This window comes from Maylandia zebra, linkage group LG23 (assembly GCF_041146795.1).
Source record: "Maylandia zebra isolate NMK-2024a linkage group LG23, Mzebra_GT3a, whole genome shotgun sequence".
NCBI lineage: Eukaryota > Metazoa > Chordata > Actinopteri > Cichliformes > Cichlidae > Maylandia > Maylandia zebra.
Genome location: NC_135188.1, coordinates 33584469 through 33597572, shown reverse-complemented (window position 1 = coordinate 33597572; position 13104 = coordinate 33584469). Strand labels below are relative to the sequence as shown.

Below are 13104 nucleotides of genomic sequence, written 5' to 3'. Positions count from 1 at the left end.
AGCAGTAACAAAGGTGTTGCGTTTATATTTTTGTTGAGTGTATATAGGGCAGGGAAGAGGTCTGGAAGTGTCAATATAAAGCAAATCAATACAAAGTTGTCCAGAGAGATCACATTTATTGTATGACGAAACATTTCTGTCCACTTCCAGGATTACAGCACACCATCTATAGAGCATAAGGTCTGGCGAGTCCCTGTTCAGACGATGGCATCACAAGATGACTGATTTTGAGCTAATACAAGACCTCACAATAACTTCTAATCAATGAGATTGACTGAGAGCAAACCTTCAACTGATAGCTAGCTATGTCATAAGGATGTATATAGGCAATTTTTGTATGGGTAGGACAATTAAGTTTACTTTTGTCTAATTCACAGGAAGTTGTTTTCAAAAATATTAGGCAGGCATCTGAATAAAACATCTGTACTTCCACAAATGAAACATGCTCATCCACCCTGGTTAACTGCAGTCAGGCATTAAAAGCAAGTCTCTGCGGCTATTTTGTTAATGCCACAAAGGAATCATTTTTGGGATAGCTTAAAGCCTGACACGACTGATTAACATGTGAGGGTGATTGCAGTCACACGAGAATCACAAGCATCTTAAAGCTGTTCTATCGGCATGTAGTTACCCAACACTTTATTGAGTATTCCTAAAATTTGTTGACCATTAGCACATTTCTCCAAATCTTGGGCATCTATGTTTGCTTACATTACAGGCCCCTTATGGTGACTGACAGTTTTATCCAAGTTGTGACCGCCACTTCCAAATGTCACACACTTTTCAAAATGTCATTTATAATGACCTCTACAGATTACACTCAGACTGCACTACTTGTGGGCGGGACCTCTGCAAGCAATGGTGATCATCGTTTTCCTTTGGTATGAGATCGGCCCCTCGTGCCTGGCAGGTGTGGCAACAATTGCAGTTATGATGCCGATACAGACCTGGTTTGGAAAACTCTTCGGCATCTTCAGGTAAAGGATAACTGGAGAAGTACATGGATCTTTCAATCTATAGACCTCTCAACGTCCAGCAAGAAACAAGACCCGACTGCAGGACTCATAGGCAAATTGGGCAAATGTAAAACACACCTTTTTATTAAAGTAGAAGCCCGATGTTCACAAGCTCCAAAATATCCACACACAAAAAAGACTAATCCAGGAAATTCCAAAACCCGAACTGAGACATACAAAGGTGGTTAAACAGGCAGACTGCCAGACTTCTTCTTGGATTTTAGACACAAAGGTGCATTGCTGCCCTCTGGTACTTCGTAAACCAAGGAGGTCAAACTCATTTTACCTTGAGGGCCACATACAACTTACTTTGATCTTAAGCAGGCTGGACGAGTGGCGCTGTGATTTTTCTTTTCTAAAGAAATGTTGCTGTAGTAAATGAAAGACATGTTCGCACAAATTCAATTGTAAGAAATGTTTGAAATTACACAAAATGTTCTGGTAGCTCATTGCCCAGACTCTCCTGTAATTATAAAGCAGGAAGTGTTTGTTAATACACAGAAAACCTTCTGTTTCTCTTGTTTTCTTACTGTGGGCACATTATTTTACCGAACTTCAGCAGAGTTCTTCCCAACTCGGTTTCAATTATAGAAAGATTGGCACAGTCAAAAAAAGTCCTCCACTGACATCTCAACTCTCAACAAATTTCCCAAAATACTCTCTGTGTAACTTTTTTTTTTTTTTGGCTTTTAGCCTTTTGTGCTGTATCCATTTTGAGTTTTTAACCTCAGCATGCTAAGTGCACAGCTGATCATCACACCACTGTGACAAAAACTACTTTTTTTTGAGTTGTTGCATTTCATGAAGAATGTAGATTTATATGATCTCTCTAAAGAGTATGAGCTCTATTACCTGATCGAAGTGTGTTTAAGGTTCTGTATAATCAGTCTGTATCAGTAATGACCTTCATCGTAGCCTTAAGGATTGTCCTATGTTAATTTTTTTCTTTGGGTCAGATGAGTAAGTGATGGATGGAGGGAATTTTACTGCAGTCATAGAAATCCTAAACCTTGTTGCTTTGGCATTAGACACATTTGATGCATACAAACCCACACATAAACTCCTCTGTAGGACTCCCATTTTTAACTTTAGTGTATTTTATGTCCACCTAGATAACTAGGGAATGTTAAAGCTGATACTGAAGCCATGCAAATATTTTGCAAGACCGGAGCTAATGTAGAAATCAGACAGGAAACACCAGGGAAACAAGACACAGCTGAAACTAATCAGATGATTACAAAAGAAAGTAAAACTAAATACAAGACCCAAGAAACAAATGACAACCAAAATAAAACAGGGAATGAATAACCGAAACACTCAATATGACAAACTAAAAACAAGGAGAGGAAATAAGGGAACAAGAGCCAACAAGAATGAATCAAAGAAAATCAAACGATGAAGAACAACCCAACCAACAGAAATAGAAACTTGAACTAAAAAGATTCGAACTAAGAACTAAATGTTCCCTATGAATCTAAAAACATTTTAAAACAAGTTCCAAACTCTGAAACCCGAGTCCAAACCCAGGACCATGACAGGGCCTGTTTAACAATGTTCAATGACTGTGTCTATTTTCTCATGCACTAATATGTTATTTATAATGTATCATTAGGAAAACTAGCGGCCTCAATGACATGTTGTGGAGTTTTTTGTTGTTGTTTTTTGGCAGGAGCAAAACAGCAGTCCTTACTGACAGCAGAATCCGTATCATGAATGAAGTGGTGTCTGGCATAAGGATAATCAAGATGTATGTCTGGGAGAAATGGTTCTCAGCCCTGGTGACTGAAGTTAGAAAGTAAGGATGAGAATCACAGACAAACTGGTAATGTTTTGACACGAATCATTTTCTGAACCAGCAGAATACTACTGCATATATTATCCTTTTTTGGTACCCCTCTCCATCATCAACTGATTTAGCCCTCAGCTCTGACAGGCTCACGGGGTATTGTCGTCAAAACACAGGGAGGACGACAATACCAAGTTTGTGAATGAACTCCAGAATGAGGCGACATAGGATTTTCAAATTCAGACCAATGATGCACCTACTAGAAATCTCAGATAAGTTCAAATCCCGCTGACCTTAACCCCAAGGTCAGAGGTTAACTTTTCTGAAAATCACTTAGGATTTCCACGTTTTTCACATAGGTGCAAATGCTACAACTCTTACATAAATCCTCCTTTTGCAACATGTTTACATTTTATGTTTGCTTGTCTTTTCTTCAATTTGTGAAAAAGTTTATATTACTACTTTTTTTTCTGGGGTGTTCTTAATTGGTACTGTTGTCCTCCTGCTGAAACTCATATCAAGAGTGATCCCTAAACTCAGTGGGAGGTTTGGATCCTGCTGTATTGGATAACCAAGAGTACTTAGACAGAACTTATGCAGGCACAGGGAGAACATGGGAATTCACAAAAAGCTACACTCTGACTTTTCTTTCCTTTTTCCTTCATAACTTAAAAATTAAATATATAATTACTGTCATAGACATATCAAAGTGAAACCGATGTTGCTCAACATCCTGCCAAATTTAAACTTAAAACTTTGCTTCAACTATGTAATCCATCTACATATGTTCTCTTATGTTTGTAGGAAAGAAATCAGTCGGATATTAAAGAGCTCCTACCTACGAGGACTCAACATGGCTTCCTTCTTTGCCAGCAGCAAGCTCATAATCTTTGTTACCTTCACGGTCTACACTCTTTTGGGGAACACCATGACTGCCAGCCAGGTGTTTGTCACCATGTCCCTGTATGGTACAATTAAGGTCACCCTGACCCTGTTCTTTCCTCTGGCCATTGAGAAGTTGTCAGAGACTATAGTGAGCATTCGCAGGATTAAGGTAATTAATTTCTGTCATAAACTGTAGGAAAAGTTGGCAATCCAGTAGTCATGTCCAAGATAGTCAAACAATTTCCAAAGCTGGTGTAAAACCATGTTTATCATTTTCCCAGAATTTTCTCCTACTGGAAGAGATTGAGAGAAAAAACATTATGTTGCCTTTGGCGGAAAAGGGGGGAAACTCTATTGAGATCGAGAAACTGACCTGCTACTGGGATAAGGTAAATAGTGTAATATATTTCGTAGCGGTGTAACATATTGTTGTAGAACAATGACTGTTTCTGCAAACTTTATAGTTTGATGTAGTACTTACTGCCATTTTTGTCTTTGTTTAGAGTTTGGATGCACCATCTCTTCAGAATGTTTCCATCACAGCAAAGTCACATCAACTTCTGACTGTAATCGGACCAGTGGGGGCCGGAAAGGTCAGTAAACTTGTGTAATCTATTTTAGCATCCACCCTAAGATTATAGGAGTCTTTAACCTAACGGTTTATTACCGGATTCTTATACGCTGCTCAAAAAATAACCACTTTAATAACATATCAGATCTCAATGGGGAAAAAAATCATCATTACTGATGTGCACTGAGTAATATGTTAGGTGGTGCAACCTGGCAACATTGGATGAACTGAAACATAATGTCTCACAGGTGTTCTATTGATTTAGGTCAGGTGAGTGTGGGGGCCAGTCAGTGGTATTAGTTCCTTCATCCTTCAAGAACTGCCTGCATACTCTCACCACATGAGGTTGGACATTGCTGTGCACCAGGAAGAATCCAGGACCCACAAGCATATGGTCTGATAAAGTTCAAGGACTTTATTACAATATCTATTGAAAGTCAGGGTGCCGTTGCCTAGCCTGTAGAGGTTTGTGCATCCCTCTATCAATATGCCAGTGACTCACCACCAACCCAGTCATGCTGAATGATGTTACACAACATACATTTTTCCACGACTTCTCCAGACCCTTTCAGTTCTGTCACATGTGCATGGGTTAAGCTTGCTTTCATCTTTGAAAAGCACAGGGCGCAAGTGGAGGACCTACCAATTCTGGTATTCTATGGCAAAGGTTAGTTGGGTTCCATGGTGCTGGGTGGTGAGCACAGGGCTTACCAGAGGGCACTGGGCTCTCTGGCGCCATTATTGTCATTTTTATAGGGTTTTGGCAGTGATCATCCAGTTTCCTTTTGTAAAACGGAGCAGATCCCAGTCCTGATGATGGGTTAAGGGCCTTCAACAGCCTTGTCCAGGTCTCCTAGAACATTTTCTTGTCTCCTGGAATTTCATTTACCGTTTTACCATGTGGGAGATGGACTACCTGTGCAATCTCTGTAGGGTCCAGGTATCGACTAACAACCCCCTCTGCTATTTGACTGATCACATCAATATCCCAAAAGTTTAACTGACTAGTTGACAGACTAGTTACACAATATGGGATCAACAAGAAATGAATTTTGGAATATCAACAAATTAAATCCATAGTAAAAAAGAAATTTAATCCCAGTGAAGCTGAATTACAAACACCACCAACTGTGGTACAGTTTTTTAGTCTAAAACCCCCCAAATCATTGTCTAAAATATACAGAACACTTTCTAAAATAGATGAATCAATATCCCTTCCTATTGCAAAATGGGAACCAGATTTATCAATCAACTTAGACCCAAACCTTTGGTCTCAGATATCCTTAAAAACCTTTCAATGGATCAGAAATCCCAGTTTGCAATTAATACAATACAAAATATTACACAGAGTGCACTATACTGGTCATAGGATGTTCAAGATGGGCTATACGCCTTCCAACAACTGCTCACACTGCACAGCAAATACAACGGACAATTACATCCACGCTCTTTGGTTCTGTCCACCAGTTCAGAAATTTTGGCGTGAGATATGTGTAGACTTATCAAAGTGTCTGAAATGTAACATTCCAGCCTCCCCTTTAATATGCTTGCTGGGCAACTTGGATGAGGTCACTGCAGAAATAAACACAGCCCACGTTGTTTTTACGGCCCTATGCATTGCCAAGAAAATGGTCCTCATTAACTGGAAAAATAAAAATAATCTTAATTCTAACCAATATAAAAACCATCTAATAGATCACATTAGTCTTGATACAACCTCTGCCATCACATTTGATCAATCCCTTTGGGCTCCTTTGATTGGCTTCATCACCTAGTGGGGGTGGGGGGTCATGGTTTGGTCCTGCCTTCGCTATTGTAGTTGATATGGGGGTAGGGACGGCCTTAGGGTGTCTGGGGAGTCCCTAGGGATGTTTCCCTGGAGGGCCTAACCTGGGGGATGTGACCATGACCTGGTTAGGAGCTCTGGGGCTCTTGGATGGTGTTTTCCTTGTGGCTGCGTACAGCGGAGATGGGAGAGGGTCTGTGCTGGCGGACGTTGGTTACTGGCCTGGTAGCCTGGCTGCCCCTGGGAGGGTCCGGGACGGGCGTGGAGGCTTGGGGGTCTGGGGGTGCTCCGCCCCCCGGTCTGGGGTGCTGGCCGGGCCTTGGGGGCTTGGGTCCTGGCTGTTGTGTCGCCGGAGCAGTGGGCGGGTGGGTGCAGGGGGGCTCGGCCCCAGTGCAGGGGACCTCTGGTGCATCGGCCCAACTAGGGGGCTCTTTAACTGGTGGGGAGGTTGTTATATCTTTGCAGGTGGTCTCCTCACTACAGGAGCTCACTCTGCAGGTGGGGGGGGGGGAGAGATTTAGGAGAGGTGGAGAATGAACTCAACCTGGGTATCTATTGTCTTGTGTAGTTTGGGAGATGATTGGATGATGGAGTGGGTGCAGTTTTCTCTGGGGTGGAGTCAGGGGGGCTGCCCCAGACTCTGTGGGGCTGGGCGGTGCTGCTGCTGCGGGCCCCGGTCCGGATGGGCCTGGGCCCCCTTGCCCTGGTGGGTTCCAGAGTGTGGGGGTGCCTACTGGGGTCAGCGGGGGAGCTGGCCCCAGGGAGGGGCCACTTGCCCCTCCCTTTCTTCCCTCCCCATCCTCAGCTGCCTCCCTATTCCCGCTCTACCACACCCACCCACACACGCAGGGCTTGGGGTGCAGGTATGTCACCAGGGTGCAGGGGAGGCACTCCCTCTCTGTCCCCTTCTGGCCGCCTGTGCCTCAATTTTATTCTGCAACCTAGACATCCACATTACTCACACTCTCACATAACACATACATATAGGGCCTTGGGGGTGGGCACGTTTTACAGCATCCAGAGGATGGTTGGTGTATTCCAACCCACCTCGGGCGCTGATGCCCTACCCTCAATTTTAAATGTATTTAGACACTAAGGGTTTTCGGGAGGAGCCGTGCTGCTCTCTGAGAGGAAGCTAGTACCATGCTCTCCTGAGTTTTAAATGCACTTTAGAACAGCACACAGCAACACTACATATGAGCGGGCGTAGGGAGGTTTGAGGTCTTCACTCACCCCGGTTCTGTTGGCCGTCAGGGCTGGGGGGCTGGGAGGAGGTGCTGGCCGTCAGACTGGGGTCTGGGATGCGGGGCCTCCCTGCTACTGCAGATAAGGAGGTGGTCCGCTTGCCTCCACCCCAGAGAGAAGGGTTACATCTCCTGGGTCTAGGTGCGGCTTGCCCCTCTGAGGGCGGGGGTACCTGGACCTGGGATATGGAGTATGTTTGGGGAGTGCGACTGTCTGTGTAGTGTCTATTTGTGTCTGTCTGCACGTTAGGTAAGTGCCGAGTATTTGGTTGTGCATATGGGGTGGGAATGCACGTTTGTGTCCGCGTGCGCCTGTTCGTCTGTGTCTATATGTCAGGTTGGGTCTTAGACTCAACCTCTCTGGGTAGATCTCAGGCCCTCTAAAGTACGGAGGCCTATCTCCCCTCACCACACTCCCTGCCGGTGGCTGATGCCCTCAGACCTTGGTGTGTTGGTGGTCCTTGTCGTCTGGGGCTGGGCACTCATGTATGTACCGGCTCACTCCTGGTGGCCGATTGGTGGGACCTGGCGCCTGTGGCCCGGCTGGGCCCCTTCCGGGGGGTGGGATGCCCTCAGGCCTCTGGCCTCTGGGCCTGAAGCTCGGTCCTCTCTGGCACAGCTGGCTGCCGGCAGAGCCCGCGGGCACGCCACTGCAACCCCCTCTGGCCTCTGCTCCGTAGCTGCTGGATGACCTCTCGTTTGGGGCTCTACTCAGCTCTTCCCAGGAGGGTGGCACGGTTCCCCCCCTTTTGGTGGTTCTCCTCGGGTCCTTGTACTCTGGGGCCTCTGGATATCTGGGGCCTGGATCTCCTCCATACCTGCTTCATACCCTGGAGGACGGGGCTGTGGCTCCCCACACTCCCTAGCAGATCGTTACATGGAGAAACCTTTGGAATACAAGCATGCTGATCCACACAGGTATGCACACAGGTGTACACACGGGTATTCACAGACACGGACTACACCTTTCTTGGCTGCTGCCTCAAAGCACATTGTGTGCTGTCTATCTTGCGTGCTGCACAATATCATTTAATATTTAGTATCTACTGTTATCTACAGCTAGCTAGTTTATTGTGATGGTGCTGTTTTTATTATGTTGCTCTTTTTTTGTTTGCTTTCTCTTCTGTTTTTTTTTTTCTTCATACAGGTGATCCAGGTGTTTTGTTTGTTTTTCTTTCTTTCTTCCCCCCTTTCTCACCGTCTCTTCTCCCCTTTGGTTTTCTTTCTCTCCCTCTCTTTCTTTCATTCTTTCTCCCTGTCCTATCCCCCAGTCATGTCTGTCCCGTTTATAGCAACCGAAAATAAAATAAATTCATATGGACCAATATGGCAAGGCCATGATGATCCACTTGGTAAAATAAATCCGCTTGGCATCTTTCTTGGCCTTAAAACAACAATTCTGATGGCTAAAGATCCAAACGGGACACGAAAAAAAAAAAGTTTAACTGACTCGACTTTATTTAAAAAACATCCTTTAATTCTTTCTTTTAACAGTGTGCTTGATTTCATTTGTAAAAGAGTGGAGGTTTTTTCCTTTTTTTTCTGTTTTGTTTTTTTCTGTTACTGCATAGAGTCCTATGAAATATGTGGCCCATGATTCAGTACCTTGTACATTCACATTTAGCAAAAGTAGCTAAAGATCAGCTAAATCTGATCTGTATGACTTTATCAGTCATTATTCAGTTTATTCAGGTTTAGAGGCATATGTTTATACACAGCTCTTTTATGGTTCTGCCAAGGTGTTTGAGTTGTGTTGAGGTCCAGAATTTGTCTGGGCCATTGCACCATAGCAACTTGGAAACAAAGTGCTAAACCATTGCAGTATTTGTCACTGACAAAAAAAAAAAAAAAAAAATGCAATTTACCCAGCTTACATGCATGACATCCATGTTTTCCTCAGTCATCCCTGCTAAGTGCAATCCTGGGAGAGCTTCCTCGTGATACAGGCACACTGAAGGTCAAAGGTCAGCTAACCTACGCATCCCAGCAACCGTGGGTGTTCCCTGGAACCATTCGCAGCAACATCCTTTTTGGGAGAGAACTTAACCCAAAGAAATATGAGCAGGTCCTTAGAGCCTGTGCTCTGAAGAAGGTGAGCTAATGTGTTCTATCAAAACGGAATATTGTGTTCATGACAATGTAGAAATACTACTTGAAAAACTATGACTGAAAAGCTTCTAAAGCCTGAACTACTACTGTGGATTTCATGGACCCGGACTTTACAGAGAAGCAGATGCATGTCCACAACTCAGGCTTCTTCTAGTCATGATTCTGGGTTTTGTACCCAGCGTTTTTCAGCTTTGGAATCTCAGTCTTCAGTTTGATATTTTCTGTATGACCTTGTTGTAATTTTCTGTTGAATATTATGTTTGCTTGGGTTGTGTTTTCATTCTGATTTTATGTTTTGTATTCATAGTTTCTTTGTTAGTTATTCTCAGGTTTTTCCTTTCCTCTTATGTTTTTAATGCCTAGTCTGCGTTTCGATCATTAATACTTGTCCTGGAATCTCTATCTGTGCTTATAGTACAGGATAGCCTATTTTGCTAATATTCTGAAGAACAAAACCAAACTGCCAATATTTATCAAATGACTAAAATGTTCCCCTATTTTTGGCATTCACATTTATTTTTGTTACACGTACATTTTGTGCAGGACCTGGAGATGTTCCCAGATGGAGACCTAACACTGATTGGAGACAGAGGAGCCACACTCAGTGGTGGACAGAAAGCTCGTGTAAACCTGGCGAGGTACGACAACAGTCACAGCAGTTATGTCATTGTTATGCACAGGAGAGAAATCCATTTTTAGTATAATCCTCAACAGATTTGAATTCCTTCTCTGAGTTATTAGGCAGCCTAAAATAGAGGCAGCAATAACCTATATGTTCGGGCAATTTTTTTAAACCTCCAGGTATGCACACTACTGTTGCTATAGTTGTTCTACTTCACATGCCATAATCAAAGCCCTTTTTTTTTACAGGGCTGTGTATGAGGATGCAGACATCTACCTCCTGGATGACCCTTTAAGTGCTGTGGATGCAGAAGTTGGAAAACATCTTTTCGACAAGTAATGACTGCTCACAATTATCTGTGTCCCAAAGAGATACCCATATGTATTCATACACATGAAGTATAGTATATTCTACATGCTACATATCTCTGTTTTATAGAAACGAAGGGAATTATTAATTGTAAGGTTAGATTTGAGTTTTCAATTCAACACCGGTCATTTCATGGCACTTTATACTGTAAAGTAAAGACCCAACAATACTATCACTGATAAACTTAGAAGTGGGATTATTATGCTCACATCGAGCCATGATTTTTATTTTAGTTGCACTGCATGATTGGCAGTTCCAAATAAGCATTATTTAACTGTTACCAGTCCTTTTAAAGCCTCTCAGTTGACACAGAGATAAGGAGAAAAAGCCATAAAGATTTCTTTAAGTACATACTGCTGAGGTAATGCACACAGATCCTTTTCTGCTCTATCACAGCCACAGACTTTTTGCTTTTTTCCCCCTGTAGAAATATATTTTCTGCCACACATCCTGTTTGACCTTTTAAATGTTCTCTTACTCAAATTTTACACAAGTCAGCTATAAATGTGTCATAGTTCCAATATTGTAATCACTTTAAACAAACGCAAACAATGAATCTGGATCTTGAGGACTGAGCTCGCATTACACAGCTGCGTTGTGTCGTGCAGTATGGACCTATATGAGATTTTTAAAAGGAGAAAAGTTCCACTTCTTATTTATGAAATGTGTACACCTGTCTGTGCTTATGATCAGGTGTATCTGTGGCTTGCTGAAGAACAAGTGTCGTATCCTGGTCACACATCAGCTGCGACATCTGAGGGAAGTTGACCAGATCCTGGTCCTGAAGGAGGTTTGTACTCCTGCAAAAGAAAATTGCTTGAAGGAAGCCTGCCTCCTGCTTCTTAACCATGCCATTGCAATAAATAAAGCATTCCCACAGCAGAATCCTGCCTAGTCGGTCAGACTTGGCCTGACATGGTGACAATAACCTGATCAGCTGCGACATTAAAACCACAAAAAAGGTTCTCACCCATTCAGTAATGAACCTGGGCTGTTTATGTCACAGTATGGCTGCCGACGGACAGCCGACTGTGAGGAGTGAGGACGTGGAAGTGCAGACATGCAAAGAGACAAAACTTGAGCATAACAAAAATGAGCTGTTTATTAAGGCTGGCAAAATGGTACAAAACAAAAGGCAAAGACGAAAGTAAACAATAACCTAAACTGGGTGAACTAAGATTAAAACATGACCTCACAAACCTTGAACATTTAGACCTGGCATGGATTCCTAGAAAAACCTGGAAACATGACATGAACATAGCAGACGACCACCCACTGGAGGTGATCAGGGGAAGTGGAAACACATAGGGACACAGCTGACACAAATTAACATGTCACAGGGGAAGAGCAAAACTAAACACGAAGAACATGGGACACCAGACCTCTTCAAAATAAAATGGGAAACATAACGAGACACAGACGTGACAACACAAGCTTGACAACATAAGAAACGCAGATATGAAACACATGAGGGGTGAGGGAGACTTAAAAACAGGGGTGAAGACGCAAGGGGAATCTAATAAACAGTGAACTGTAACGGCAACCTATGCACAATAGAATTGAACTTAGAGAACCTAATAAACTTAAACATAAACATACTCAAAACATTGGGCCAGAAGACCCAGAATCATGACAGTTTAGTGGTTTCATGCACCTGGACATTATCGGTCCTGTGGGTTGCCTGCTGGGGCTTTGGCTTTTTAAAAGAATGTTTGGGGCTGGTTTAGCTGTAAACTGGGGAGCTCTTGTCCATTAGATGTATTTGCACTTGTTGAGAACCTGTTGTTTAGATGGTGATATGTGTATATAGGACCACGAATGTCAGGATCCAAGGTTTCTCAGAAGAGCTGTCTTACACTGTAAGGACATAACTGCTACTCATCTGTCTGTGGTTTTATTAATGCTGTCGCTTGTGTCAGTGTTAGTCATAATCCTATATATGTATATATGTATAAATGGTGACATTTCAACCATTTCTAAAATCGAAACAAATACGAAGCATTTTGACCACAGGTAAAAGTATTTTACAAATCTGTGCATCCACACCTAAATGCATTGTGATCACTTATGCACAACTTTTTAAGTTCAATTTAAGAAATCTGATCATCTTCTCTTTCAAAAATCTTTCTGTGCATACACATAACATCACTTTAATTTTCACTCACAACACCATGGTTGTACAGGACTGTGGACCATCCTCTGAAGTGGGTATATGCTAATCCATTTAATGTGAAATAAAACTTTGATGTTAATCTTACTATTCTCTGAAAACAGCAACATTATTGTTAGCTTAATTGCTAATCCTGGACATTTCTGCTCTCAGCTGACATCAAGTCAGACAAACCTTGGCAATGGAACAGTGGACAGTGGAAGCACAGATGTCCCAGTTTTCTGCTGGGACTTGAACACAGCTTAGATTTGTGGATCTGTGTGAAACTACCTGGGTCTCAAAACCCTATGTGGACATGCGATGTGACCTGTATGTAATGAATGATTCGTGCATGTGCACTTAAGGTTTTGTAAGTGAGGCAAAGGGTTATGTGTATTTTTAGATATTTGTGTGCACAGGAAGATTTTTTGAAAGAACATAATCAAATTTCTGAACTTGAAGTTGTGCGTAAACAAGCAGCATTTATTTAGGTTTGGATGTACAGATTTATAAAATGGTTTTCCGTGTGGTTAAGATGTTTTGTATTTGTGTTTGGAGCACACATTT

The 13104-nt window shown here is 42.7% G+C and overlaps 1 protein-coding gene across 3 annotated transcripts in view; it reads left to right on the top strand.

Annotated features, from left to right (window-relative positions):
- Positions 1-13104, top strand: part of LOC106675707 (ATP-binding cassette sub-family C member 4) — a 36034-nt gene that overhangs the window by 5914 nt on the left and 17016 nt on the right. For all 3 annotated transcript variants that reach the window (XM_076879999.1, XM_076879998.1, XM_076879997.1), the window contains exons 6-14: positions 814-977; positions 2686-2811; positions 3607-3856; positions 3969-4076; positions 4191-4280; positions 9189-9380; positions 9941-10035; positions 10268-10354; positions 11082-11178. In XM_076879999.1, the coding sequence (XP_076736114.1) occupies positions 814-977; positions 2686-2811; positions 3607-3856; positions 3969-4076; positions 4191-4280; positions 9189-9380; positions 9941-10035; positions 10268-10354; positions 11082-11178 (1209 nt within the window). The remainder of the gene's footprint in view (positions 1-813; positions 978-2685; positions 2812-3606; positions 3857-3968; positions 4077-4190; positions 4281-9188; positions 9381-9940; positions 10036-10267; positions 10355-11081; positions 11179-13104) is intronic.